A 14,048-nucleotide genomic window follows, 5' to 3' on the forward strand; every position below is an offset into this window, starting at 1 on the left:
TTTGAGATCATTGCAGCGCACCAGCAGAATGAAAGCACACTGAAAAGACGACACTTGTGTCCCAGACTTGACCTCGAGGAGGCACGGCGTATCTAAAGCCACACAGACAGACAGTGTGTAAATGGCTGTGATCCCTGTGGCTTCTGATTCACTAATCCTTGTTAAAGTTGTAATGGAGCAGCTGTAGAAAGAGGCTACCTGCTGAGACGGCCTTTTGGGGATTGAGTGGTCAAAACAGTATTAAAACTCATTTCCTTGGGTTTGTGGTTACGTCCAAGACTTTCTGAATCCCTGAAAGGAGATTAGTCTACGTCCAGCTGCGTAAATCATGTAATCTGATAGTGTTGCTAAAATTAAGATGTGTCCTCCATTCAGGATCAGTCTGGGTTGAGTGTCCAAGACACAGTGATTGTGTCTACACACTACTTACAAAGCCGGGTGCTTTTGAAGGTCACAGGATGACCACATTCATCTCAATGTATCAGAATAAATTGTTATTTTTTCTGCCATTTTACTGTAGTAGAGTAAATCTAACCAAATATCACACTAAACACAGAGAGAAAGATTAATTTGTATTGTCGTAATAATCCTTTTGGACATTTCATTTGATCCATACAGTAAATGAAGAGTCACGTCGAAAGAAATACAAGACAGAATTAAACTTTTGATGAACTGCAAGAGTGAATAATAGTTCAGCTGGTCTAATATTTTAGGCCTCAATATAACTTATTCCCATCGACTCCATTCATGTAGTCACACTTTCAATAAAAGTAATTACAGATGCAGTGACTGAACACTGTGAGGTTCAAAGCAGCGGACACAAAACTTGGCTGTACTGCCATTTTTTCAAGTCATTGCTAATAAGAATGTCAGACTACGTATGTCTAATAGCTTCACTATTGAAACAGCGTGTTCATTTTTTTTTAAATCCTGAAATGGATAGATAATACTCCGAGGGGGCAGCAGCTCTGTAATTGGTGAATTTTAATAGCTGAAGACTGATCAAAGCTGTAAAGTCTGTTAGTGAGATATCAACGTTTGCAGATGGTATGTGCACCGCTGCAGACACTTGAGATGTCGATGTGGAGAGTTGTGCTGATATTCAGACAGTGATCACTCGGCCAAAGATTACAACCTGTGTCATTTGAAGGACCAATACACACCTTGGCTATAGAGACGCCACGAAGTACCCAATGTCCTGCATCTTTACAGCTGACAAGATCATGTATCAGGAGGAACTCAATGTGTGGCAACCCCTAAAAATACACACCAACACCAGCCTAAAATCTATCTAGGTGCCCTTTGCCCCATTTACTGTAATACAGAGACAGAATTGAGTTTTTGTGCACTTGTCACACTGGGGAACAGTCATCAGGTCACACCAGCTGGAGTCAGAAGAGACTTGGCAGGAGATAAACGTATATTTAGAAGGTTGCATTAATCCACTTTGCGACAGGTAATCCTGGTTGCTTTTTCCGCAGGAAGTCGCTTGTGCAAATATTCTGCTGAATTAGCAATATATGTGAAATGCACTGGTAAGACTTCTGCCGAATCATTTCTTCCATAAGCATGCCTTGGATGATATATTGACAGCAGGTCAACTTTCTCAGTTGATTTTGGCTCGCCCCCAACTACAAACTGGGAGTCCTCTGCAGCTCTAAGCTTACATTTCACACAGCATGCTGCCAAATGGCTTCCTGAAGCAACACAACTGAGACGCTCAGTCACTCCGTCTCTACTGGTACCGTTCATACGTGACAATATATCACAAAGCCAGGCAGGAGATTCACTCGGTAGGTTGCGTTTATTTATTTCTTTTTAGGCAGGGTTCCTGTGTTCAGGGAATGACATTCTGGTGAGAGACAAAGGAAAAAAAAAGCATGGGGCCAAGAGAAGAGTGCATAACAGATTCCCCCAGTACAACTAGTAGAAAATACTAGCTGGTCCCTATAAATATAGTTTGGCATTTAAGTCCTTCCGAATATACAAGATATGTTACAGTTAAACGTCACAACATGAACAGTGGACATACAAAAACAAACTTAGATGACTTTCTTGAGCTCATCATACAAGACAAGCACGAAGGCGCCTCCCATGCCTCTGAGCACGTTAGACAAGGCCCCCTTGAAGAAGGCCTTGGGGCCCTCTTCACGTGCGATCTTCTTCCAGCAGTCCATGGTGCCACTGTACATGATGTCGGCTGAGAGGGAAAACAGAATCACAAAAGACGTCATGCGCTTATTCTACTAACACGGCAGAAAAAAAACGGAACGTTGTACTCTCTATGTTGTGCTTATTACCTCCTTTGCGTCCAGACTGCATCATCATACGACGACGGACAGTGTCGAAGGGATAGGACACAAGACCAGCGACCGCTGTCACCGACTGAGCGATCATCCAGCTGACCAAAATGGATGCGTTCTTGGGGTCCGCGAGCATGCCTGTAAGAGAAATGTCAGTCAGGAAGGGTAACTAAAAGTCTCAAAAAGCCAGACACTGACAGATACGTCAAGCTTTGCGAAGCTTTTTGATGAAAACGTACCCTTCGCTGTGTCGTAGACGCCAAAGTAAGCAGCTCTGTAGATGATGATGCCCTGTACTGACACGCTGAAGCCCTGGTACAGACCCCTGATGCCATCAGACTTGGAGATCTTCATCAAGCAGTCCGCCAGGCCCTTGAACTCACGGCCGTGTCCGGCTTTGCCGACATCAGCAGCCAGACGCGTTCTGGCGAAGTCGAGGGGGTAGACGAAACAGAGTGACGTGGCTCCGGCGGCGCCGCCGGACGCCAGGTTACCTGCAAAGTATCTCCAGAACTGCTTGTGCCTGTCCACCCCGTCGAGGAAAACCTTCTTGTACTTGTCCTTGAAAGCAAAGTTGAGGGCCTGAGTGGGGAAGTACCGGATGACGTTGGCCAGATTTCCTCTCCAGAACGAGTAGAAGCCCTGCTCTTTGGGGATGCGGACGACGCAGTCGATGATGCCCTTGTACTGCTTGTCAACTGTGATCTGTTTGCTGGCATGTTGTACCTGTAATCAAAGGAGAGATCAAACAGTTCATTCCAGATAACAAAAAGAAGGATATAAGCAGATCAAATATCACATAGCCCCATTTATACATCAGTGCGAGTGACCCTTTAACCTGATCCTCTAACTTGTCTCATCATGACTCCCACGTGACAGCAAGAGTACAACTCTGTTGGCATCCATTCAACTATTCCCCAGCCCCTCCTGCTGCGCTGAGCTCAGGCCCAGCGCAGCAGCGGAGTGCCACTATGGCGCAAACCTTGCTGTGACCTTGGTTGTGTGCTGTCCGGTCAAACTGAAGGCCTGTCATTGGGAGGATGAGGACTTTTGAGCCGCTTAATCACAGTATACGGTCATGTCATGCACTTTATAGCGCACTGCATGTAAGCCAGCAGCTTGCTGGCCTGTTGCATTACGCAACAGGTCTGATGCGCCTCGGTTTATGCTCATTCCTCATCTGTGCCTGCAGCGATCTCCGACACAGCTTCTACTCTCAACAGTGCAGCATCTTGACATTAAGTCTTTTACTGCAACACATCACTACTTCGAGTTAGATTCACCCTCCATCCCGAAGGAAAGGACCGCACGGGGGGAAAAAAACGCCGCAAATGAACGACGCCAGTTTTGTGATGCACAGCTGACAGCGACTAATTTAAAGTGCCATGAGAAATAAAGATGTTGACACTCACTTGGAGAAGAAGCTTGACTCTCTCAATGGGGGCTACAGCTGTTTTGGAGATGGCAGCGCTGATACCACCAGCCAAGAAGTCCTTGGCGAAGGAAATAGCGGTCTCATTCATCTTCAGATGTTGTCGGACACCGTCCCGTCACTTCGTCGGTGGGGTTGAAATGGCCGACTCCAATCTAAAAGAGAGGGGATTTAAGAAGACTGAGCTCGAGGGAGACCGTGAACTTCGACTCTTGTGTCTGATTGGTCGGCTGTGGGGGATCTGGGCGGGGTTAACTGATGTCCTTTGATTCAGATTTGGCGCTCTCTCTCATCACTAAAGTCAACTCTAAAAAGACCAACACATTTAAGCTGTATAGACTTTGTGATTGAATCACACCTCAGCAGAACTGTTAAGTTGTTTTTGAGTTTTCTGAATCAGATTGGGATCAAAGTAAAATGTCAGTTTGCAGCAGCTGAGGCCTGAAGGCTATGGTGGATAAAGGTCATCCCATCTGTTAATGTCCCTTGGCTGTCACTCAGTTTCCGACAGTGGAGGACATGATTGAATCAACGGACTGATTCAATCGTAATAACTAACTAAACTATCCAGTCAGACTGATTGAAGCGTTGCCTGTTATCATATAGTATCACTAAACAAAAGAACATTCATTGGAAACAAGTTGCACGAGCAGCAGAGTGAAGACGTTGAGCTGCACTTTAACTATCAAGACAAAAAATGGAGTCATTCACTGAAGCACATGTCAGAAATAAAGAAAAAGATATATAAGCCAGAGAGATATTATACAAATAAAATCTAAAAGAAATATCCAAAAAACATACAAAATAACACTTTAAATGTTAACGTGAGAAACGTTTAATGTTTTAAACGCATTTCTTTCATCACAATCCATTTTAGCACATTTACATGATTAATCACAACCTACTCAAACTTATGAAGCATCAACATTTTTTACATTCATTGCACATTAAAAATTATAATCTATCACACAAGTAGAGTAAAAGAGCTTTTGCAACCCATTTGGATAAACTACAGTATGGCACTATTTGATGTCAATAACTGAAATAAGACCCAAAATAAATAGCTAATGCTTAAGGAACATAATGTTTGGTTAAAAACAACAGTCATGGAGACATATGAAGGGTGAATGAACAATTAATAAACAAAAGATACTGTCGGATAAAAAAGTTTCTGAAAGAGGTAGACTGTTGCTGACTGGACGTAATGTAAATGCGTGTTAGCACCTTCTATGAAGACATGGAGCCTGAAATGTTATGGAATTACTACAGACGTAATCCTCTGAAGTATTTCATTTTGCTGTTCAAGTGTGGTCGGCAGTCAGACATCTTCTCATGTGAAGTTTCACCAGCGGTTTCCGAGAGACGACTCCCCCGGCCCGAAGCTCCTGTTTTTCAGGTAGCGCTTCGCCTCCTGCAGCTCGGACGGCCCGAGACTCTGGTCGACGCCCGGTGCAAGTTTGTAGCTCAGCGGCGAGACGATGTAGCCGTTGCGGTAAAGGCAGACCCGCTTACACATCTCGAAGCAGGTGAAAAGAAGGCCGAAGTAGGGAACAATCTGAGAGGGGAGGACACAGAGATGAGTGTGATGCCAAACACTTCCAAATGGACCATAAATCCACACAGAGAAGGTTGTGGTTTGTCTGGTTTGATTTGATTATCACCTAAAGTGTGCTTAAGGTGTCGTCAACTCAGTTTCATTCAAGGTTGACATTATGGTAAAAAAAAAAGCAGCTCATGACAAGGCCTCACATTTGTAAAACAGCATCCAACTATCATGACATTTGCAGCTGAAATAGGAGAGTGGAGCATGCTGTTCTTGAGAGAGACTTTGCTCACCTTGCTCGTGCACTTTCACGCTATGATTTACACACCGAACATGCCCCATGCCTTGCTTTCCATGCCCCCCCCCCCCCCCCCCCCCCCCATCCTCACTCTCCCTTTTGCGTAGGCATTAGCTGACAACTCCGTCCCCGTCATAAAGTCACTCATGTTCCTGGGGAGTTATTTCAGTTCCAAACACAAGACAAAGTAGACCAGTGCTCGATCCTTATGATTGATAGAGTACAATATGGCTGGGATATAAATAATAGTAATATATATATATATATATGAGTGAAATGGTACCTTTATTGTGTTGGCAGTGAGGCCATTCCACAGTGAGAGGATGCCCTTGCTTTTTACAACCTGCACGAAACAGTCAATCATTCCACTGAAATGGACGTCGACTCCCCCAAAATGGGGAAGACGGCCACTCTGCGCCTGAGAAAAGAATGAAAGTGAAAATGAACAGCAGTGAATCACCCAGGTGCCATTAAGCGTCTGTAAAGTAATAACCAGAAAGGTCAAGAGAAGTATGACATGACACATAGAATTTATTGCAAATTTGTGGGAAGAGTTAATGGTTAATTAGGTTATATGCAGGTATATCAGCAGCGGTTTGATAATATGCTGTGCAATGAAGGACACGTGAACAGTATATTAAAGTTCACCACACGCAAACTGGGTGAGACAGTCACACTGCTTCATGCGTGTGTGTGTGTGTGAACCACGACAACAACTCTACAGGGGGACTGTCTGTGACAGAGGAAGTGTATTTTTAGAACAGGGGTCATCACCCACATTTCTCCAAGGGTCAGAACACGTATAAGTAGACACGGTTGAGGTTGGACTTTCACTTTTTAAGCCAAATCAGCCCGTCATTGTTGACTATTTTCATATTCTTACACAGTTATTTTTATACGCTGATATCAGCGTTTAAAAAAAACAACTATGATAAAACGTGTTGTGAGTTTGTCCCCGTTCTTGCCTGAGGATACTCATTTACGGGTCGAATGCACATATGGGTTGGTTAATCGCTCCCAATAAAATAATTACTATCTCAATTGTTTTAGTAGTTGCTTCTATACAGGCAGCAACACATGCTGGATATCCTAAAAAGCAGAACACATTTTCTGAATTTGCTAATATTGTGCCGCCAGTCGATGATCACTGCTTTAGAAGTTTCACGGTTCCCGAGGGGACACGCAGCCATAACGCATTAGACTGTTCAAACAGCTTCTTTTGTCGAGGAAACATTAAACTAATCGGTAAGTAAAACAATACGCATCTTCTGCAAACATCCTCAGCTGTTTTCCTATCATCTGTTCTCCGTCTGCTTTTTATTAATGTTTAACTCTGAGACACAGACGAGAGCTGAATCCTCAAGTTAACTCGTTATGCAACGCGTCTCTTTATGGTCGGGTGGCATGGTTGAGATGGTTTAGTGAACTGGACATACACAACTCTCACTTTGCCCGCTGTCTGATAGTGACCGGCTATCTTTAGAGAACATATCTATAGCTTCTGCAGACCCGGGACACATTTGCATTCCCAGCTGCTGGTGAACCTTGTGATTGCTAATAATAGGATGATAAAACCGGATGTAGTATTATTGTTGTTCCCCGTGTGTCCTTCCTAACATACAGAAGATATCTCAAGCATCATTTCAGAGGAAAGTGTGTCTTCCTGTGACCGCGGTGTTTTTATAAACACATATGATAAATGCCCTGACTTTATAAACAGTCAGGTTAAATTATTTTATTTTTTTAAAACATACTACTAAGCATATTTGGATTTCAGGAATTTAAATGTTCCGTGTTTGAAAACATTGAGTGACCAAGAAAGGCTAAACTTAATATAGGTACACGCAGACCGCCCCCTTGTGGACTGAATGTGGTAATACAGCCAGAATACATGACCTGAAATACAGTAAACTTGTTTTGTTTACAGTTAAATATAATATTATTAACGTATTTTATTTAAGCTATGAATAATACAAAAATATTCATAAAGAGCTATAGATAATACAGTTGAAGAGGATTAGTTGGTTTAATTAAGAGATCTATTAAAAATATTCCCAGTATTGTCAATAAGGAGTCAAATAGTCATGAAGCGAGATATCTAGAAATCTTGCAAATTAATTAATATTTCCCTTTAAAAAACGCTAAGTTGACCAAGAGTCTTATTACCATTAGTTGACTATCTAAGAGTGTATTAATGTATTAATCCTATTTATATTCAATAATTAATTACTGACACTCTTTATTTATTTATTGTAGTTGATTTTAAATGAGAAAGTGAAGTGTTCTGCTGGTAAATTACCTGCATCTTCCGCTTTACAGTTTCAAACGGGTAGGAGAGGGTTTGGGCGACTCCCGCTGCGAGACAGCCATTAATGAAGTTCTGGAGGGGAGTGAAGCGGAAAGGAGGCTCCTGCCAGAGTTTGTCCAAGTTCATGTAAACTGCATAGCAACCGATAGAAAAGGGAAATGCACCTGTAGACAAATGACATGTGCTGTAAGTTACAGTAGAATGCATCATTCATGAAACGTGTGTTCAAATGATGTTGAGACTGAAGAAAACTCTTCATCTGGAGGAACAGAAGTGCCTTTAATAAAGTGTAAATATTCTGGATCTACATAATGTGCATATGCAAAACACACCCAACAAAGTGAGGGAAAAGCCCCTGTAGAGAGCAGGCAGCCCTTCATTCCTGTAGATCTTTGAGAGGGTGTGAACTACGCCGACGTAGGTGGGCTGTCTGCAGCTCTGAACGATGAGCCTGGTTTCTGCCACCTCCAGAGGGTACGTCATCATGGCAGCGGCAAAGCCAGCCAGTCCGCCGGCGAATATGGCTCTCCACTGAGAGATGGAGCCCAGTTCATCCATGTGAAGGTGGACGATCCTGGACGGACAAGGTCAAAATGACCGACACTTCATTGTATGGATTGCATTGATTAGACGAATGGTTCTGTCATTTGTGCAGGCATTACTTGACTGATGGAGGTTTTTAAGTGCACTCATTCAGTCTTCGATGCTTCATTTGTTGTCGGTGTTTTATTGTCATTTCACACCGATTTTAAACCTGATTGTTCTATAAACTCAGAAAGGTAAATTACCAACAATTAATATTCAAAATAAATTATGAAGCAAATATAATTAACAAACATTTCCTGGTTCAAGCTTCTCATGTGAGGAGTTGCTGCTTCATTGTGTTTGATATTAATTGAATTAAAGTTGAAAAAACTATTATCATCTCCATCTCTTAATCTGTTGATGATGTTTGCATTATATTGTTTCATCATTTAGTTGTTTATCATAAAAACTGCTTATTGATTTTCTGACAATTGCCTAATCTATTAACTGATTAATCAGTTTAGCCTTACATTGAATATATTTGGGTTAAGGACCATTTGAACATTAGAACAAGACATTTTAAGATGTCACTTTGGGTTCAGGTAAAATGTGAGGGGAATTTATCACCATTTAGACATTTTATTGACTGAATTAGTAATGAATTGCTTAAACAAATTATAATTTCACTACCAACAAACGCATAAGCCGGTCATTAAAATAATGTTAAATTGTAGCCTATAATTCAATGTAATTAAATCAATGTACCTGCATCATGTCCATCTCACCATTATGTTTTATATATGCAAATTATATTAACTAGATGAGTCATGACATTGTTTCAGTAATAAGAAACTAATATATTGTTACGGTAACGTTTCAGTCTCCTACATTACATAAAGGAGCAAATAAATAACTCAGGCCACGTGTGCGTGTGTGTGTGACAAAGAGGAAATGGCTTTGTTTTCCTAGAACACGGTGTACAGTACAGGACTGTGGTTTGCCAAGTCAGGATGTAGTGATGTTTACATTCACCAGTGACCCGAAGCGGCGGCGGGGGGGGGGGGGCTGCATACCACATACTGACTGCAGCAGCTTCGCTAGTCAGTAATTATTTATGACTTCACGCCGCTCACTGGCCTGCATGTTCATGTGTCAGACATGTTACCGGCATGTTTGTCCTGTAGTTACCCGAGAGCATAAGATAGTGAATGTTGTGCCCTGTGTTTAGCCTCACAGGCTCGCAGCCCAGAACTAAACGTTTTACTCCCTGGCAAATTTAAAATCATAGAAGACAAATAAAACCAGCAAATAATTTACATTTGAGAAGCTGTAACCAGCTAATCCTTGGCACTTTTGCTTAAAAGAATGACTTAAATGGTTAGTATACATATTGGGCTTATTTTAAAGACCAACGTTTCTATTAATCGAGCAACAATTTGGCTAACTCATCATAAATAGTTACCAATAAAAAAAATCAGCTAATTGTTACAAACATGTTCCGATTGTTGGGAGTTGGACAACAAGACAACAGACCCAAGAGACAAAACTCAGGGCAAAACAACCCCGAACCCCATAAGTATCGACTGAGAAAATACAGCCTTCTGATTGGTTGAAGAGAGAAGGTGCGATTTAGTATGGTAAAACCGGAAGTACATCTTTAGCTGCTCGGATGAAAGTAAACAGATCTTTTAAACGAACCAGTTTACGTTATTTCATTGTGTCAAACCATTAAAAATGAACGCAGTGATCACTCATTATTCTACTGACGTCAATGTGTCCTCTACTCTTTTCTTTTTATACAGCTCGCTCGCCACATAAACATAAAAGTTCAACGTCAGCTGACCAAGAAGGCTAACAAGCTAATTTAGCATAAACACTGAGCAAAGCAAAACACCCACAAGCAACGCTTTAGGTCGATACAACGTTGAGACAAAACAATGTAGATCCGACTTTACTTACTTTTTGTATGTTGTGAGATGAACTGCGGTGTAGGGGAACAACCGCAGACAAGAGGCGAGATTTCCTTTCCAAAACCCTCGAAGTCCCTCATGCTGGTAGATGAGCAGGAAACTTTGCCAGAAACCCCTCTTACAGTGAAACGTGCCCACCTGACTCTTGATTTTAACCACCTCCAAGGGCGACGTGACGGTTTTACTGAAAATCCCGGCGAAACCGACGCACATGAAGCTCTGAGAACTCGTCAGTCTGTCATCTTTTTTAACCGAGGCCATCACTGTTCGGCCCCTCTGCTTCCTGCGATGATTCCAGTCTTCTCCGAGGGACAAGATATGATTTCTTTATGCTGGTTAGACATCTAACTGTAGAAGCCGAGAAGGTGTCCGTATCCTGCCCCGACCAGCGGTGATGTGGGACTAAACACGTCACTCCGACCGGTGCTGGAGTCATGTCTCGGTAACACTGGGGGGCGCTCTGGGACCTGGTTTTGCAGTAGAGCACACCGAAGTCAATCATTTGTTATTAATCTGAGACACATTTAAACCCCATGAAGAGTAGCAGTGCTGTCTGAAAGGGATTAACAAACGTCCAGTGAAGTGAAGTCAGAAGATCGTTATGTATTATTCATATATATATATTCAGATTATATAGTATTGGGTCACAAACACAACACTGAAGAATTTTGGTCTGGTTTTCAAAATAGGATTTGTTTTAGGTTTTTTATAACTATATCAAATATCTCACTTAAAACATGTTTGTAGCAATGGCACTTTCTTTTTAACATCGTTTTAAGGGAATGTATATAAGGGAGTATAATAAATACTGCGTTATTATACAAACTTGTGATTTAGTGCAGTTATTCTTTTTACATTTTCGTCACTGTCTAACTTCTAGTAAATAGGAAACAGTGAACTAGTTTCATTAAACCATTCCCCATATTCTCAGGTGACCACTTGAAGGGTGCCCTTGAGGACTTCTTTCGTAACCACTTATTTTAGGGACTTTGTCCCTATAGGTGGCGCAATACTCCAACTTTCTGTCCACATGGCAACTGGAGGTAAAGTAACTATCAGAAGATCCTCCAAGTTAGACTATAAACTGCACAACTAAAAGTATACAAGCATGTTTTTTGGAGGCTACTCAAAGGAATTAATTTTTTTATGATGGTTCATTGAGAGGCAAATATCTATTTTGGCATGACATTATTTTAAATTGCACATCCAACCAGCCTCCTGTTCAGTGAGGCTCTGATTGAAAGAGGGAAGAGGTTTTGGGTTGGAGGCTTAGTTTAAAGCAAAAACACATGTAAAATCCTCCTTTTTTTGTTTTAACATCTGCAGTGACATCAGGTCTGATTTACAGTCTTGTTTCATCAGCAGGGATTTGTTGTGGCTGTCTGGTTTCAGCACCATGTTTGTTTTTCTCCTCGTCTTGGCCCGCCACCAGCGCCTCCCTCCCCTGCCGGGCTGACAAGCCCAGATGCATGCGAGGAGCCCACCTTCTGTCTGCGGCTGGACCACTTGGCTCCTTCACAAAGGCTATCTGGAATAACAGAGCCAACCAGAGGAAATGACAGCCTGATCACAAGAGGTCTCCCTCACTCCCCCTCTAGCTGCTTACTGGGGGTGGGAAAAGGAGTGTGTGTGTGTGTGTGTGTGTGTGTGTGTGTGTGTGTGTGTGTGTGTGTGTGTGTGTGTGTGTGTGTGTGTGTGTGTGTGTGTGTGTGTGTGTGTGTGTGCGCGCGTGTGTGTGTGTGTCTGTGAACGGGACACTTCTGAAAACTCAAGAAGCAATGTGCAGTGGAGGTAATTGGACTAATGGTTAAGAAACAAGTGCAGAAGTTATTCTGTGCGGACAATAAAGTTATAATTAATATTCTACTCAGGCAACTACTACTTTAAAGTGTAGGGGTATTTTAACCGTGTTAAAAGTAAATCAATACAATCTCGGGAGCCAGGATGATAAGCTGGAGAGCTAATTTAAGTCATAACTGGGCTCCGACAGAAGAATACCAAAGTAATACATTTTTACCTCCCCAGAGCAATAAAAGAGCTCACATTGAAATTGCTTTAGAAATTCTTTGATCCCAGATAATAGGATGTCTTCCTTCAAAGATAAGTGGTGTGATGCTGTATCTTATCAATTAATGCTTCAGCAATCAAACAGGGCCCCACCAAGAATCTGTTGCCACTCTGTCTCCTCTGCTGTCCTTCCTCTGCCCTCTACCCACCAGTATTCATAGAGAATACACATAGAGCACTGCCTTCTTCCTGTATGTATGTCCCCCCCCCCTCCTCCTGAATGAGAACTTCCTCCACGCAGCAAAGTAGTGCGGGAGCAGCCTGCATGGCTTTGTGTCTCACGGACCGGCACGTAGCAGTAGGTGTAGGCCGGCTGAGGCTTTGTCATTCTCTGGATGTCATGCGCAAGTCAACCCTTGATCTCCCACTTTGAAGTGCACTGCTGGAGGAGACTGAGAGCAGTCTGTGAGCCCACTGCAGTCAGCAGAGGGCGCCTGATACCAGGGAGGCCCGAGTCGCTGTCATCCCCACAGACTGGTGCAATAAAGATCTCACCTCATTATCTGAGACAGTCACATCACAGGCTTGTGTTTGCAGGGGAGGGGAAAGGGAAGAAAGGGTGGGGGTGGGGGTGGGGAACAGGCTGGAGTTGGGTGACACCAGAGTCTGTCTGTATGTGAGTGTGTCTTTTTTTAAGGGTGGGGGGTGTATTGGTGAGAAAAATCAGGCATAAGTACAATTCACTTTGGCACCACGTTGACACCTCTGCCAACAAGGCTGAGGCCAAACTGCTGCACTCCCCAGCTCACTTCACAGGAATGGGAGACTTGTTATGCGTAGGAGCCTAATTTTGCATTAATGGTTCCTGTAATGGGTTAAACTGTGAAAGGTTGTCAGGGTTTGTTAGGAATAGTAAATGCAATTTTGCACCTCATTACTGGGAACAGTCTTTATTACAACAAACACTAAAACTTCTGTTATCTCAGCCCCACAGACCAGTAAATGTGCTTTAATACAGCCTATGAAGTGTCAAATATGCAGTAAATATGTAGCCTTAAGGGGTTAATTTGTGTTTAGAGTGCTGATCCATAAATTATTATACTTCTGTTGGATTAATTACCCCATGTGCAGTGACATTTTCAATGGAGTTGTGCATTTGTAGTTGCTTACTTTTTAAGAGCAGCTGCGGGGATTTCCCCAAAAACAAATCTGTGAGGGAAAATAATTGATTTAATAAAACAATTGAATTTGGAATGTGTACAAAATTGTCATTATTTTGTGTGATTTCTATTTAACTTGTAATAACTTAACAAGGAACGATGCATCACCCATTTAGTCAGGATGTAGATGACCAGGAGGTCCATTGTCTGTGAGGATGCAGAGGAGAACTTCTGGCAGCTGGTGCCCCCTTATCTTCCCATGTACAGCCAATAAATCAATATCAAATCGAAGGAACAGGAAGCCAGATGGCCTTCCCACAAACCACCAGGCCAGGGCGCTCTCAGGGCCTCCTCGGCTACTGTACCACCGGTGCATGCTGCAACCCTTTGAAGACATACACATTCAACAAGCAGCTCAATGAATGACTAAAGGGAACAAATAAGCTGTTACGACTCTGCTCATTTCAGTGTTTGTGTTTCCATCCACATCAAAGGCCTCAGT

At 42.6% G+C, this 14,048-nt stretch overlaps 2 protein-coding genes across 2 annotated transcripts; both read right to left on the minus strand.

Moving 5' to 3' along the window:
• Window positions 1-1,785: 1,785 nt before the first annotated feature.
• On the minus strand, window positions 1,786-3,882 carry slc25a5 (solute carrier family 25 member 5). Its single transcript, XM_079167629.1, has 4 exons — window positions 3,716-3,882; window positions 2,543-3,029; window positions 2,301-2,441; window positions 1,786-2,200 (listed from the first exon to the last, which is right to left on the minus strand). Exons 1-4 carry the CDS (start codon window positions 3,824-3,826, stop codon window positions 2,043-2,045), a joined length of 897 nt encoding a protein of 298 aa, XP_079023755.1. The 5' UTR covers window positions 3,827-3,882; the 3' UTR covers window positions 1,786-2,042.
• Window positions 3,883-4,561: 679 nt separating this feature from the next.
• Window positions 4,562-10,760, minus strand: slc25a43 (solute carrier family 25 member 43). Its single transcript, XM_079167656.1, has 5 exons — window positions 10,369-10,760; window positions 8,217-8,458; window positions 7,876-8,048; window positions 5,860-5,994; window positions 4,562-5,290 (listed from the first exon to the last, which is right to left on the minus strand). The coding sequence occupies exons 1-5, from the start codon at window positions 10,638-10,640 to the stop codon at window positions 5,078-5,080; spliced, it is 1,035 nt and encodes a 344-aa protein (XP_079023782.1). The 5' UTR covers window positions 10,641-10,760; the 3' UTR covers window positions 4,562-5,077.
• Between the last annotated feature and the right edge of the window lie 3,288 nt (window positions 10,761-14,048).

The sequence above is a fragment of the Pholis gunnellus genome (genome assembly GCF_910591455.1).
Source record: "Pholis gunnellus genome assembly, chromosome: 10".
Taxonomy (NCBI): Eukaryota; Metazoa; Chordata; class Actinopteri; order Perciformes; family Pholidae; genus Pholis; species Pholis gunnellus.